Source organism: Choloepus didactylus, chromosome 15, assembly GCF_015220235.1.
Source record: "Choloepus didactylus isolate mChoDid1 chromosome 15, mChoDid1.pri, whole genome shotgun sequence".
Taxonomy (NCBI): domain Eukaryota; kingdom Metazoa; phylum Chordata; class Mammalia; order Pilosa; family Megalonychidae; genus Choloepus; species Choloepus didactylus.
Genome location: NC_051321.1, coordinates 33,849,755 through 33,864,517, shown reverse-complemented (window position 1 = coordinate 33,864,517; position 14,763 = coordinate 33,849,755). Strand labels below are relative to the sequence as shown.

Sequence of the window (14,763 nt, the reverse complement as noted above, 5' to 3'; positions counted from 1 at the left end):
GCTGGAGCTTGCATAAGAGTAACCTCCAGGATAGGCCTCTTGTTCCAGTTTGCTGATGCTGCTGTTAAGCAAAATACCAGAAATGGATTGGCTTTTATAAAGGGGGTTTATTTGTTTACAAAGTTACAGTCTGAAGGCCATAAAGTGTCCAAGGTAAGGCATCAACAGTTGGGTACCTTAACTTAAGGATGGCCATTGGCATCTGGAAAACCTCTGTTAGCTTGGAAGGCACATGGCTGGCGTCTGCTTGCTTCCAGGTAGCTTTTCAAAATGGCACTCTCCAAAATGTTGCTTTTGGGACATTTCGTCCTCTCTTAGCTGCAGCTGATTTCCAAAATGTCACTCTCGGGTGCTCTTGAGTCTGGGCCTGTGTGGCTCTTTTTAAAGTACTTCAGTGATCCAATAAAGACCCACCTTGAATGGGTGGGGCAACACCTCCATGGAAATAATCCATGGAAATAATCCATTGCCCACAGTTGATTGAGTCACATATCCATGGAAACACTGAACCAATAGGTTCAAACCTAATCAACACTAATATGTCTGCCCCCACAAGATTGCATCAAAGAACATGGCATTTTGGGGGACATAATACGTCCAAACTGGCACACCTCTCAGCTCTATTTGGAATCTCTTAGCCACTGAAACCTTATTTTGTTAACTTTCTTTTCACCCTTTTGGTCAAAAAGTCGTTCTCAAACCCTGAATGCCAGGCTCAGGCTCATTCCTGGGAGTCGTGTCCCATGTCACTAGGGGGACTCACTCCCCTGGGAGTCATATGCCACATAGGGGAGAGGGTAATGAATTTATTTGCAGAATTGGACTTAGAGAAAGACTACATCTGAGCAACAAAAGAGGTTCTCTGGAGGTGCCTCTTAAGCATAATTATAGGTAGGCTTAGCCTCCACTTTACAGCCATAAGTTTCACTACAGTAAGCCTCAAGAATGAGGGCTTGACTTATTAAGTAGGAGGTCCTCATTTCACATATATTCTGTACAAGATAACAATCAGTGTCTCACATTATCTTAAATTAGTTGTTCAGTTATCATCACTCTAAATTTTAAACGATTATTGTAGTCCAAAACACCTCAAAGCTCTTATCAGTCCCTAATTATCTATCCCTAGTATTAATGTGGTACTGGCAGGTATTCCTATTAAATATAGTCTATAATATGCAATAGGTAGTTTTTCCCATTTCCAAATGTTCTGTTAACTCTTTGTACCAGTGTCATACCTTAGAAGTAGGTCATGCAAGCACTTATTTATATTTGTAGTGCTAATCTGTAGGACACATGCCTTTAAACAACTTCTTTCAATTATGTTTGCCTTCAATATGACACTGATATTTATAAACCCATTAATGAATTATCACCCATATCCATTCCCGTATCTTTAAGTTCGCCCTGTACATATTAGGTAATCATTCTCCCTTCATTAGCTTCTGTTTAGCTCTAGTTCCCCTATATTCTATCTCTCCTTTTGTGTCTGACTTATTTCACTCAGCATTATGTCTTCAAGATTCATCCATATTGTCATGTTTCAGGACCTCGTTCCTTCTTACTACTGTATGGTGTTCCATTTTATGTATATACCACATTTTGTTTATCCACTCATCTGTTGATGGACACTTGGATTGTTTCCATCTCTTGACAATTATAGAACAATGTGAACATCAGTGTGCAAATGTGCGTTCATGTCACTGCTTTCAGATCTTTTGGGTATATACCAAGAAGTGGAATTGCCGAATGATAGGGTAACTTGATATCTAGTTTTCTGAGGAACCACCAAACTGTCTTTCACAGTGGCTGTACCATTATACAGTCCCACTAGCAATGAATCAGAGTCCCAGTTTTGCCACATCCTCTCCAGCATTTGTAGTTTCCTGTTTCTTATAGGTGCCATTCTTATAGGTGTGACATGATATCTCATTGTGGTTTTCCTTTGCATTTCCCTAATAACTAGTGAAGATGAACATCTTTTCATGTGCTTTTAGCCATTTGTATTTCCTCTTTGGAAAATGTCTATTCATATCTTTTGCCCATTTTATAATTGTGTTATTCATTCTTTTATTGTTGAGTTGTAGATTTCTTTACATATGCTGGTTATCAGTCTCTTATGAGATATATGGTTTCCGAATATTTTCTTCCATTGAGTTGGCTGCCTCTTCACTTTTTTCACAAAGTCCTTTGAGGCACAGAAACTTTTTATTTTGAGGAGTTCCTATCTATTTTTTCTTTCATTGGTTATGCTTTGGGTGTAAGGTCTAAGAAGCTACCTCCTATTACTGTCTTGAAGATGTTTCCCTACATTATCTTCTAGGATTTTTATGGTGCTGTCTCTTATATTAAGGTCTTTGATCCATTTTAAGTTAATTTTTGTATAGAGTGTGAAGTAAGGTCTTTTTTCATTCTTTTAGATATGGATATCCTGTTCCCTAACCCCATTTATAGAAGATACTGTTCTGTCCCAGTTTAGTAGATTTGGAGGCCTTATCAAAAATCAGTTGACCATAGATTTGGGAGTCTATTTCTGAACTCTCCATTTGATTCCATTGATTAATATGTCTGTCTTTGTGCCAGTACCATGCTGTTTTGACCACTATGGCTTTATAGTAGGCTTTAAAGTCAGGGAACGTAAGTCCTCCCTCTTGGGTCTTCTTTTTTAGAAATTTTGGCAATTTAAGGCCCCTTTCCCTTCCAAATAAATTTGATAACTAGCTGTTCCAACTCTGCAAAGTAGGTTGTTGTAATTTTGATTGGAATTGTGTTGAATCTCTACATCAGCTTGGGTAGAATTGACATCTTAATGATGTTTAGCCTTCTTCTCCATCAACCCAGAATATCTTTTCACCTATTTTGGTCCTCTTTAATTTCTTATAGTAAAGTTTTTTAATTTTCTGTGTAGAGGTCTTTTACATCCTTGGTTAAGTTTATTCCTAGGTACTTGATTTTTTTCAGTTGCCGTTGTAAATGGAATTTTTTTCTTGATTGTCTCTTCAGTTAGGTCAATACTAGTGTATAGAAACATTACTGACTTTTGCACATTAATCTTGTATCCTGCCACTTAGCTGAATTTGTTTATTAGCTCAAGTAGCTTTGTCATTGATTTCTCAGGTTTTTCCAAATGTAAGATAATATCATCTGCAAATAATGATAGTTTTTCTTCTTCTTTTCCAATTTGGATGCCTTTTATTTCTTTTGCTTGCCTAATTGCTCTGGCTAGAACTTCTAGCACAATGTTGAATAATAGTGGTGATGGTAGGCTTCCTTGTCTGGTTCCCAGTCTTAGGGGGAAGAGTTTCAGTCTCTTACCATTGAGTACTATGCTGACTGTGGGTTGTTCATATATGTCTTTTATCTTATAGAGGAAGTTTCCTTCAACTCCTACCTTTTGAAGTGTTTTTATCAAAATAGGATGCTGAATTTTGTCAAATGCTTTTTCAGCATCTATCGAGATGATCATTTGATTTTTCCCTTTCTGTTTGTTAATGTGTTGTATTACATTGATTGATTTTCTTACATTGAACTGCCCTTGCATGTCTGGAATGAACCCCACTTGGTTGTGGTTTATAATTCTTTTAATGTGCCTTTGGATTCTATTTGCAAATATTTTGTTGAGAATTTTTACATCTATCTTCATTAGGGAGAGTGGCTTGTAGTTTTCCTTTCTTATAGTATCTGTATCTGGTTAGAGTATTAGAGTGTTGTTAGTTTCACAAAATGAGTTAGATAATGTTCCTTTTTCTTCAGTTTTTTTGAAAGAGTTTGAGCAGGAATGTTGTCGGTCCTTTTTAGAAAGTTTGGTAAAATGCCTCTGTGAAACCATCTGGCCCTGGGCTTTTATTTATGGGAATATTTTTGATGACTGATTGGATTTCTTTGCTTGTGATTGCTTTGTTGAGGTCTTCTATTTGTTCTTGGGTCAGTCTACATTGTTCATGTTTCCAGGAAATTATCCATTTCCTCCAAATTGTCTATTTTGTTGTACAGTTCATAGTATCCTCTGATGATTTTTAAAATTTCTTCAGGATCTGCAGTAATGTCTCCCTCTCATTTCTGATTTTTTTGTTAATTTGCGTCTTCTCTCTTTTTAGTTTTGTCGGTCTATCTAAGTGTTTGTCAATCGTGTTGATCCTCTCAAAGAACCAACTTTTGGTTTTAATTGTTCTATTTTTCTGTTCTCAGGGTCATTTATTTCTACTTTAAGCCTTGTTATTTCTTTTCTTCTTGTTGCTTTAGGGTTAGTTTGCTGATCATTCTCTAGCTTCTTCAATTGTTCAATTAGGTCTTTGGTTTTAGCTCTTTCTTCTTTTTGAATGTATGCATTTGGAGCTATAAATTTCCCCTTAGTACCACCTTCACTGCATCCTATAGGTTTTGATATGTTGTGTTCTCATTTTCGTTCGTCTCTAAATATTTACAGATTTCTCTTGCAATTTCTTCTTGGACCCACTGATTGTATGTGTTGTTTAACCTTCACATATTTGTGAATGTTCTGGTTCTTTGATGGTTATTGATTTCTAGTTGCATCCCATTATGGTCAGAGAATGTGCTTTGAATAATTTCAGTCTTTTTTACTTTATTGAGGCTTGTTTTGTGCCCCAGCATATGATCTATCCTGGAGAATGTTCCCTGAGCACTAGAGAAGAATGTATATTCTGGTAATTTGGGATATAATGTTCTATATATGTCTGTTAAGTCTAATTCTTTTATCACATTGTTTAGGTTCTCAATTTCCTTGTTCCTCTGTCTAGTTGTTCTATCTAAAGAAGTGTGTGGGTTATTGAAGTCTCCCACTGTTGTTGTAGAAACATCTATTGGTTCCTTCAGTTTTGCCAATTTTTTTCTCATACTTTGGAGCTCCTTGATTGGGTTCATAAACATTTATGATATTTCTTCTTGGTGAATTCTCCCTTTTATTAATATATAGTGTCCTTCTTTGTCTCTTATGACTTCTTTGCATTTGAAGTCTATTTTGTCTGATACTAGTATTGCCACCCCTGTTTTCTTTTGGTTGCAGCTTGTGTGGAATATTTTTTTCCATCCTTTTACTTTAAATCTTTTTGTGTTTCTGGGTCTAAGATGAGTCTCTTGTAAACAGCATATCAATGGATGATACTTTTTAATCCATTCTGCCCGTCTGTATCTTTTAATTGGGGAGTTTAATCCATTCACAGTCAAAGTTATTACTGTGAAGGCTGTTCTTGAACCAACCGTCTTATCCTTTGGTTTTTATTTGTCAGATATATTTTTTCCGCCTTTCTCTCTTTTTTTCCTTTAAGTTACTGTTACTAATACTCTTCAGTTCTGTAACCTTCTCCAGACCTCTCTCTCCTTCCTTTTTCTCTCTTGGTAGAACTCCTTTTAGTATTTCTTGCAGGGCAGGTCTCTTGTTAACAAATTCTGTTAGCATTTGTTTGTATGTGAAAACTTTAAACTCTCCTTCAATTTTGAAGGAGAGCTTTGCTGGATAAAGAATTCTTGGCTGACAATTTTTCTCTTTCAGAATCTCTGTCATACCACTGCTGGATCACCTCCATGGTGCCTGCTGAGTAGGCAGTACTTAGTCTTATGTGGTTTCCCTTGTATGTGGTGAATCAGTTTTCTCTTGCTGCTTTTGGGACTTTCTCCTTCTCTTCAGCATTTGACGATCTAATTAGTATATGTCTCGGAGTGGGTCTATTTGGATTCATTCTATTTGGAGTTCTTTGGGCTTCATTGATTTGCATATTTATGTCATTTTAAGGGTTTTGAAGTTTTCCCCAACTATGTCTTCAAGTACTCTTCCTAGCCCTTGACTCTTCTCTTCTCCTTCTGGGAGAACAATGATTGTAATATTTGTGTGCTTCATGTTTCCCATCATTTCCCTGAATCCATTTCAAATTTTTCGATTTTTTTTCACCATTTGTTCTTTTGTGCATTTGCATTCAATTGTCTATCCTCTAGTTCACTTATTTTTTTTACCTCTTCAAATCTGCTATTGTGTGTCACCAGTATATTTTTAATTTGATAAACAGTATCTTTATTTCCATAATATCTGCTGTTTTTTATTTACTCTTTCAGATTCTTCTTTATGCTCTTTTACAGTCTTCTTGATGTCCTGTATGTCTTTAGCCAACACATTAAGTTGTTTTGGAGATTTTTGTGTACTTCTTTGATTAATTGCTCCAGGTTTTGTGTCTCCTCCAGCTTTTTAATTTGGTCATTTGACTAGTCCATATCTTCTTGGGTCTTCATTGCTTCGTGATTTTCTGTTGACTTTGGGGCATTTCCTTATCTTGATAAGGTTATTTTGGGAAATGCAGGATTATTCAAACACTTATATATTTTTTGGCAGAGCCACAGCTTGCTATAGTGTACTTTCCTTGTCTTCCCAGCAGATGGCGCTCTTGAGCCACCTCTTACCCTCAAACCAGCTTTCCCCCAACTGCACCTGCACACTGGGCAGTTTCCAAATCAGGTGGAAATGCAGTCAGCACAACAGTTCTCCATATGCACTGGGGGCTGCCAGCCCTGGGGGACGTCCGTTTAAGGGCACTGTGGGTATGGTGATTTCCAGGCCTCCCAGTGATCACTCTTGGGCTGTGGGATTGTGTGTCTCACCCTCTGACTCAAATATGCCCCACTCCCTGCTGGCTGTGCACTCGCAAGCCTCTGCGGTAGGGGAAGGGGCTTCTCATGCTTCCATGGCCCCTCACCTATCCCTACCTCTCTCCCATGCACACCACAGGTTTCTGTGGAGGTTGAGTAAATGTATACAATACAGGCCTGCCATTTTCCGTGTTCCCTCACAGGAGCTCTCGGCCATGGGACTAAGGAGTATTGTCTCCCCAGCTAATTGCTGAAGGGATTCACGGGAGTGGAGAACTGCTCCCTCCCCTGCTTGGCAGGCATCTCACCACTGACAGTCCTCAGCGGTAGTAGTCCCAGCTGAATTAATTCACCCTGTCATTTGAAATGCAGTTTCTTCACTTTTTCATCCAAGTCCCCACCATATGTCGTAGAGGTCCTCTCTGGCCGTTCATACCCTGGAATCGCTATCCAGGGTGATTTCTGCCTTTTCTTTAGTTTCTTTCATGGAGGAGAAGTTTGCTTTGCCTCACCTGTCATCTTCCTGGAGGTTGATTTTCTTTTTTTTTTTTTTTGTTACTGGTTTTGAGCAACTTGATTTTGAAGTGCCTGGGTGTAGTTTTCTTCATTTCTTGGATCTGTGCATTTATACTTTTCATCAAAGTTGGAAATTTTTTGGCATTCAAAATTTTTTCTGTTCCCCTCCCTCCTTCAGAAACTTCAATTATGCTTATATTAGGCTGCTTCAAGTTGTCCCATGACTCACTGTTGACCTGCCCCTTTTTAAAATCCCCTTTCTCTGTGTGTTTTGTTGTTAATAGTTTCTATTACCATGTCCTCAAATTTACTAATCTTTTCTTATGCAGTGTCTAAATCTGCCATTAATTCCATTTAGCATCTTTCTCATCTCACATTATAGCTTTTATCTCTAGAAGTTTGAGTCTGTTTTCATATCTTCCATGTTTCTTCTTAACTTTTTGAACATATGGAATAAAGTTATAATAACTGTTTTAATAACCTTGTCTGCCAATTCTAATATATTTGTCAGTCTGGATTGGTTTTACGTGATTGATTTATCACCTCATGATACATTTTATTTCCTGCCTGATAATTTTTTATTGGATGCCAGCATTATGTATTTTATTTTGATGGGTACTGGATATTTTTTTTTTACATGTTTTCAATTAATTTAGTTTAGAAAAACAAAGGTTTACAATTGGTGCCATAAGGCAGGAGGATATCATGAATTCAACAAGTTATTAATACAGACTTTCAAAAACCTTTATAGATTAGTCCAAAGTAGAAAATTATTTTTGCTCACTCCTGGACTAAAACACACTAAGGAAAAAAATTATATTTATACATATAAAAACTAAAATGGCAAACCTAACCCCCAAATTAATTGATAGTCCTAGCATTTCATATTGGTCTATCTGAACAATTTCTGCATAATAAAAATAGCCTAGTGATTTTTCCCTGTCCTACTTCCATATCATATGAAGCAATGATGAAAATATCTAAATTACTTCCTATAAAACCTAAACCAAAAAAGCCCCTCAAAACAAAACACAAGATACAACATTATCAAAACAAAATCCACTAATCTAAAACAATATAATTAATTATTTTAACTACTAATATAGATCCAAGAGACATGCCCTTCCTTCAGCCTCTAGACATTTGGCATCTTAATGTTATCTCTGAACAGATACCAAAGCCCTGTGTGGAGGGAAGAAAAAAAATTCAAGGTCTACTACACCTTGAGCACATTTCAGATATTAGCTAGAGAAATATTAAGATATACTATGAAATGAGCAAAAAAAGAATGTAAGCTATGAGGGAGAGCATAGGGTACTTGATAAAAACATGCAATTTTGCTTTGAAGTAGGTTGAAATAGCTTTCAATATTGTCTGAGTATCAGGTTCAGCAACAGAAGCATCTAGAATTTTAAATTTTAAGACTTAAAAACAGAACTTTACTGCAACTGAAAGAGAAGATAAAAGTCCAAGTTATTGAAGGATATTCCCCACTACAGATATGTACTCATAATAAGATTCATCACTGAAATCAGATGTCTATGTTATTCTATTAGATTCAATTACTAAAGAGGTCTGCCTTTATTTTGAGGTAATTCTTCCTAAAATGAAAACAGCTCTCCTAGTAAGTGCTGATACTATTTTGAAGGGAAAATCATACTAGTAAAAAACTTAAAATTTGTTTTGTGAGCAATTTGACAAATAAAAATATCCCAAAATGAGACAAAATTTTAATACTTAAAGGAAGAAATGAAACTTTTCATTTACAAACAACCCACCCATTTTTGTTTTCCCAAATGAACACACTTCAAAAGCACAAATACAATACATTTTGGGGCAATAGTACAGAGTTGTGAAAAGGATAATGGAGAACTAAGGCATTAATTTATAAACAAGAAAATTTCAAAATATAAAGGAAGATCACAGGATTTTTATTTGTACATAATGGGCTTTTTTTTTCCTGTTGAGGTCTTTCATTTTGAGGTGCTTGAAGGATTCATTCCACAACCAAAAATATGCAGATGACTAACACCTGATAGTGATAAACATAAAGGAAAAAGTCAGTAATAGTTTCTGTAACAATTTCTTCATGTCACTTAATTCTGAGCTTTCACTTCCTTACTAGATTTGAGTCTCAAATGAAACATCCACGGTTATCTAAGCTCATCATTACTGTTATACAAAAGCCTGACCATTAGGAACATTAATATTTATCTTCCAAAATAACTCATTAAAATTTAATGACACTTTGGAGAAGAATCTATTTGTTAAATTAACAGGATGTATCTCCAGTTTAAAATGAAAAACATTTCCTGAAATTCTCTACAACTGCATGTTTGTTTCATTATTTAAAAAATAAAATAATGGGACGCCAAACATTAAGAATGAGTATTTACTTGTCAAGTACTAAAGAGAAGAGCACATGGATACAATAAAACAATTACTAATAATTCCTTAGTACTTAAGATACAAGAGTTTCAGTTCAGTGTAATCGTCATGGTATCAGAAATAACCAAAGGCTGCCCTTTGGGACTAAAGCCCTAACAACTTTGGTATCAGGACCGTGACTTAACATTTTTAAAGTCAATAAACAATTTTAAATGTTTAATGAAATCCTTTATATTGAATAACTCAATTATTCAATTAATAATCATCCAAATGATAATCACCTAATAAAATTCTAAACTTAGCTAAAATGAAAGCCTCAAAACCAACAAACTTAAACATGCTCATTTGTATTGGGATAGAATTCCTACCTTGTTTCATTATGGATAGAAGATGAGAGGTCATGGCTAAAAGAGATTGACAAATTAAGGGATGGAGCAGATCTCTTTTTTCACCGGACGTGATTTTTGTTGTGTGACAATCTGATTACAACATTTATTACTCATTATGAACAGAGATATAGCCATAATGTTACATAACAGGCTGTCAAGAAATTGTGTATATATATATAACATATATATTATACATACACATACACACACATTGGAATATCAGTTACCACAGAGTAGGACTTTCGAAAAAGCAGCAGAAAGTTTTTATCCAAGGAAATTTTAGAAGAAATCCCAATATAAAAAATAGGAAAAAAATACCCCCAAACTAAACTAAACTGTTTGGCTAGAGCTGGGCAGGAGTGATAGATCCTTCCCTTACTGCAGTGATGGCTATAACCCATCTATTACAGAGCGCTCAGAGCACGGTGTGAAACCCCAACTCCAAGTCAACCTTGTTAACATTGCAAAGATCAAATATGACTCTTTTCCCCCACTATACAAGACCATACGAAAACCATGTAATAATGCAACTGAGTATAAAGTTAAAAAGTAACATTTTCTCTCTTTTACAAATAACAACAAAATAAAATTACTATGCTATATAAACCAAATTATTTATAACCTTACAATCTTAATTTGATATATGGAAAAAATTATTAGTTCTCCTTAAAGTGCCTAAATTTTAAAGACTATTGTCCATATAAATTTTATTCAAAATATATGAGGAGAATGGATGGTAGGAGGTGGAGGTATTATTTTTCTATATCAAACATGTATTTTCTACCTGATTGACCAATTAAAATATTCTGCCCAAGAATCTTAACTCTGTCACAGAATATTCAGATAGAAAAACATGCAAATACAACTGATTGCTATAACATGTGTAAGGTTCACCTTTGTTTTTCTTTGCTTGGTTTAGACAAACATTTCATTTCTCTGATCCAAACATCCTCCCCATTTATGAGAGGAATACTTTTGTCCATATGCATTGCTATTAGCAAAATAACAAACAAGTTCTCTTCTGTAGAGATCATGATTAAATGTCTAAATTCAATAAAAAGACTTTAATAATTTGAAATCTTATCAAATATTTTATAGTACTAAAGTCTTAATCTTTCTTCTTTTCTAATACATATTTGGGTTCTTGCACTGTAGGCACTAGAGATCCTGCACTGCTTGGCTCTGGTTCTTCTTTGCTCTCTTCCATCAGTTCTTGACTTTCAGTTTCATTTTTACATATTTCGTATCATTCTTCTATATAACCTCCATCTGTATCAGCTGTGTAGATCCCATAGCACATGATACTGATGACACTCAGCGGCAGGCCAAAGAGAAAGCAGCCCGTAAGTGGTGAGCTCTTGAATATAGATACAATAGTAGATTTGGCATCAAATGCTATTCTTTTTAATCTCTGGAAAATGCTGTCACCTCCTTGGGCTTCTACTGTGCCATCCAAAATGTTATTAGTGAACTGGACCATGTCTTCAGCATTCTTCACTTGTCTATTTAGTAGAAAGTACTGTTGATTTGAAGTATTCAGTACAACTACAGTTGGGACTGTCAACTCATCCATCAGTAAGCTATTAATATAGTCATTTCCATCCATACGGCCAAACTGAAAATCCCTATGAAAGTGGTCTCTGTAGTCTCTAGCAACTTCCTGAATAATTGACCTTAATCTGGTACGTTCAATTGACGTATTTTTCTCATCAATAACTGCAACAGCCACAAGCTTTCCTGTATCTCCAAGTTCGTACAAGAGGAAGCCATTCATAGTAAGATAATTCTGAAACCTCTCTCTGTTGATCCATGATGACAGATCACCATCTTCATACTCATCATAAACAAAATAAGTTTCATCTTTGAAAACAAGCACAGCAGGCATCTCTTTCAGCGTCACATACTCAGGAACCACTTCTTCTGAGGCGGAATAGAAGTAGGTATATACAATCGATTCTGATGCAGCATCTATGTACTTCTCCTTCAAAGGTGACTCTCCACCTACATAAACAAAAAATACACGATGTCTCTTCTGCACATGTTCAAACATTTGCTGACTGGGAAGTGGCCGGATTAGAGCCCCAGATACTGTGTGAGCAAACTCAATAATATCATCTTTAGTTCTTGGTCCTCTATAATTATATGCCAAGTCCCCCTTTAATCTCAAGAGTTGCTGAATGCTAGCCTCAATCCTCCAAGGAAGCTATGGAATAGGAAGTAGCATCCATCTTTCCAACTTTAACTGGAGAACCAATGCTGTTCATCTCGAGACCAACTTCATTCCAAATCGGTTCCAGTTTTTTACAATGGCCACACCATGCTGCATAAAAATCTACAAGCCAAACGTCATCTTTTCAATTGTCGTTAAACGATTCATCTAAATCTTCTACAAAACCTTTACTGAAAGCCACATCAAGTAGAACAGCTGTGGCGCAGAGTCGCAGGGCACCTCGCCTGCTCCAAGCCGCCATGCTCAAGGCAAGAGCCGACAGTGCCGAGGAGAGGAAAAGAGACCCGGACGCCCGCCGCCTGCGCTCCCGGAAAGGAAAGCGAAGCCGTTGGAGCGCGGAAGGGGTGCACGGTGCGGAGAGCGGGGGCGGGGCGGCCGGGCCTCCCTCACCCGCCCCGGACCCTCCGGCCACCGGCCTGGATGTTTTTGTATTCCTATAAATATTTTTGAATTTTATTCTGGGATGCAGTTGTGTTACTTGGAAACAGTTTAGTCCTTTCATGTCTTGCTTTTAAAATTTGTTAGGTGGGTTTGGAATAGTGCTCAGTCTAGTGCTAATTATTTCCCAATGCCTCATGAATCTTGAGGTTTTCCAGTCTGACTGGTTGGGAACAGGAATATTCCCAGCCCCATGTGAATGGCAGGCACTGTTGTACAGTTTCCTTGTATGCATGCACCAATCGGTGCTTGAGCTGAATATACGAAAGGGGCTTTCTGCAGATCTCCAGAATTTTTTCTCTCTTTCCTAGTATTTTCCCCTGCAGACTCCAGTCACCTTGCTTTCTCGGACTCTCGGCTTGTCTCCTCAACTCATGGAATTCTCTGGGCTCTACCTAGGTTTCTCCTTCCCTGTGCCTTGGCCCAGAGACTCTCAGAGCAGTAATCTAACTAAATCAGAGGGCTCATCACATTTGTTTCCCATATTTTACGGACAACTGCACTTCATTGCTTGATGTCTGGTGTCTTGCAAGATGTTGTTTCATATATTTTGTCCATTTTTTTTTGGTTATTATATACAGAAAGATAAATCCAGTCCCCGATTCTCTGTCTTGGCCAAAAGGAAAATTCCCTGTATGAATTTTTGACTCCTAAAATATGCTACTCTGAGATTGATGATAGCATTATTTAGTATAAAAGGTTTATACATGTAATACTCCTTTGGAATCTTCTTATTAAAGGAGGGCATTCCCTGGCCTTTCTAAAATTCCTAAAATGTATCTGTAAATTTGACTGCAACTTGTTTTTTGCAACACCCATCATGATTCATTGCTATCCCTTACAAAACTGGGATTATTTTAGCAAAGAAGAAAGATATTCCTTTTGGATAAGCAATTAATAGTGCTTGCCACAGATCTTACACTATTGAGAGTTTCAGAGCTAACCATAAATGTGTCATATTTATGTCCTTTAATTCATCGAGCTATGAATAAAATCACAAATAAGTAGAAATTTGTTCCTTTTTACATTTCTCTTTTAAAAAAAGTCTTTACTAAATTTTATGATCCATTTAAGGGTCATAAACTTTGAAATCATTTTACTATCTCTATAGCAGGTTTTAAATAGAGCTGTCATAAATTAGAAAGGAGAAACTGGATCTTAGGGAATCTTCTGGCAGAACTTTGAGCCTGGTAGTTATAACATTTTAAAATATCAAAGGGTTCTGGGTCTCAAGGATTTTTAATTGAGTCAACTAACAAGTGCTTTCACAAGTCTCACTTTTGAAGTGTCTCCCTTCTGTTTTCTAAATAACTCTTTTTCATCCTTGACTTTTCTATCACTTAACTTCCACTATATACACATTTTTCTTCTCAGTGCCATCCTTTCCTTTGGATCCCTCTTTCTTGTAGTTTTCTTTTAAGTCAGATCTTACTTTTCTTTTAGAAATGATGTACAAGAACAAATTTAAAAGACCAGTAATGTTTTACTGACTTCCTTGAGTGTTTAGGTCACATTTGAATTTTAATTAGTCTGCTTTCTCTCTCTGTTCTGCTAGGTGTCCTTCAAGTAGTGAAGCAGAGTGTCCAGATCCCAGTTTTTGTGATGATTCGGCCACGTGGAGGTGATTTTTTATATTCAGATCGTGAAATTGAGGTAATGAAAGCTGACATTCGTCTTGCCAAGCTTTATGGTGCTGATGGTTTGGTGTTTGGAGCATTGACTGAAGATGGACACATTGACAAAGAGCTCTGCATGTCCCTTGTGGGTAAGACTTGTATATAAGACCAAAGAAAAGCCTCTAATGGTTTTATTTATATGCCTGATGTGGAAAAATGTGATCAATAAAACTGCCTTCTCAGTTATACCTGCAGACACTTAACACTAGCCTAACCATTTCAAACAGTAGTGATTTAGATGTTAGAGTTGAGGGTACATGAGGCTTAGTCATCCTAACTCTCCTATAGATCAGGTTCTACTACTGTTCCTGTAGAGTATAAGAGTTTACCTTGGTTCCTTTAACCACAGCCTCAAAAACTTCAAAAGTGATTGCAGTTGGTGAGATGAGGAGATGTGTAGAGCACAGAAGCGAACTATCTATATTACTAGGCCAAAGTATTTCTTGAAAATTTATCAATGGGGTAAGTAATAGATTTAATGCTGTCCTTATACTTGCCAGATCATATAATTCTTATTTGGTGCCTCTGAGGAGTA

General features: G+C 36.5%; 1 protein-coding gene and 1 pseudogene across 3 annotated transcripts in view; one reads left to right on the top strand and one right to left on the bottom strand.

The window, feature by feature from the left end:
* CUTC (cutC copper transporter) overlaps positions 1-14,763 on the top strand; it is a 35,950-nt gene that overhangs the window by 7,857 nt on the left and 13,330 nt on the right. For 2 of the 3 annotated variants that reach the window (XR_005211967.1, XM_037804955.1), the window contains exon 4: positions 14,108-14,317. Coding sequence is in view for 2 of the 3 variants with exons in the window: in XM_037804955.1 (XP_037660883.1) it covers positions 14,108-14,317 (210 nt within the window). In the remaining variant the exon portion in view is untranslated. Of the gene's footprint in view, positions 1-14,081; positions 14,318-14,763 lie in introns of all 3 variants that reach the window. The other variant, XM_037804956.1, reaches the window with a different exon arrangement.
* LOC119510562 lies at positions 10,975-12,355 on the bottom strand (annotated as a pseudogene).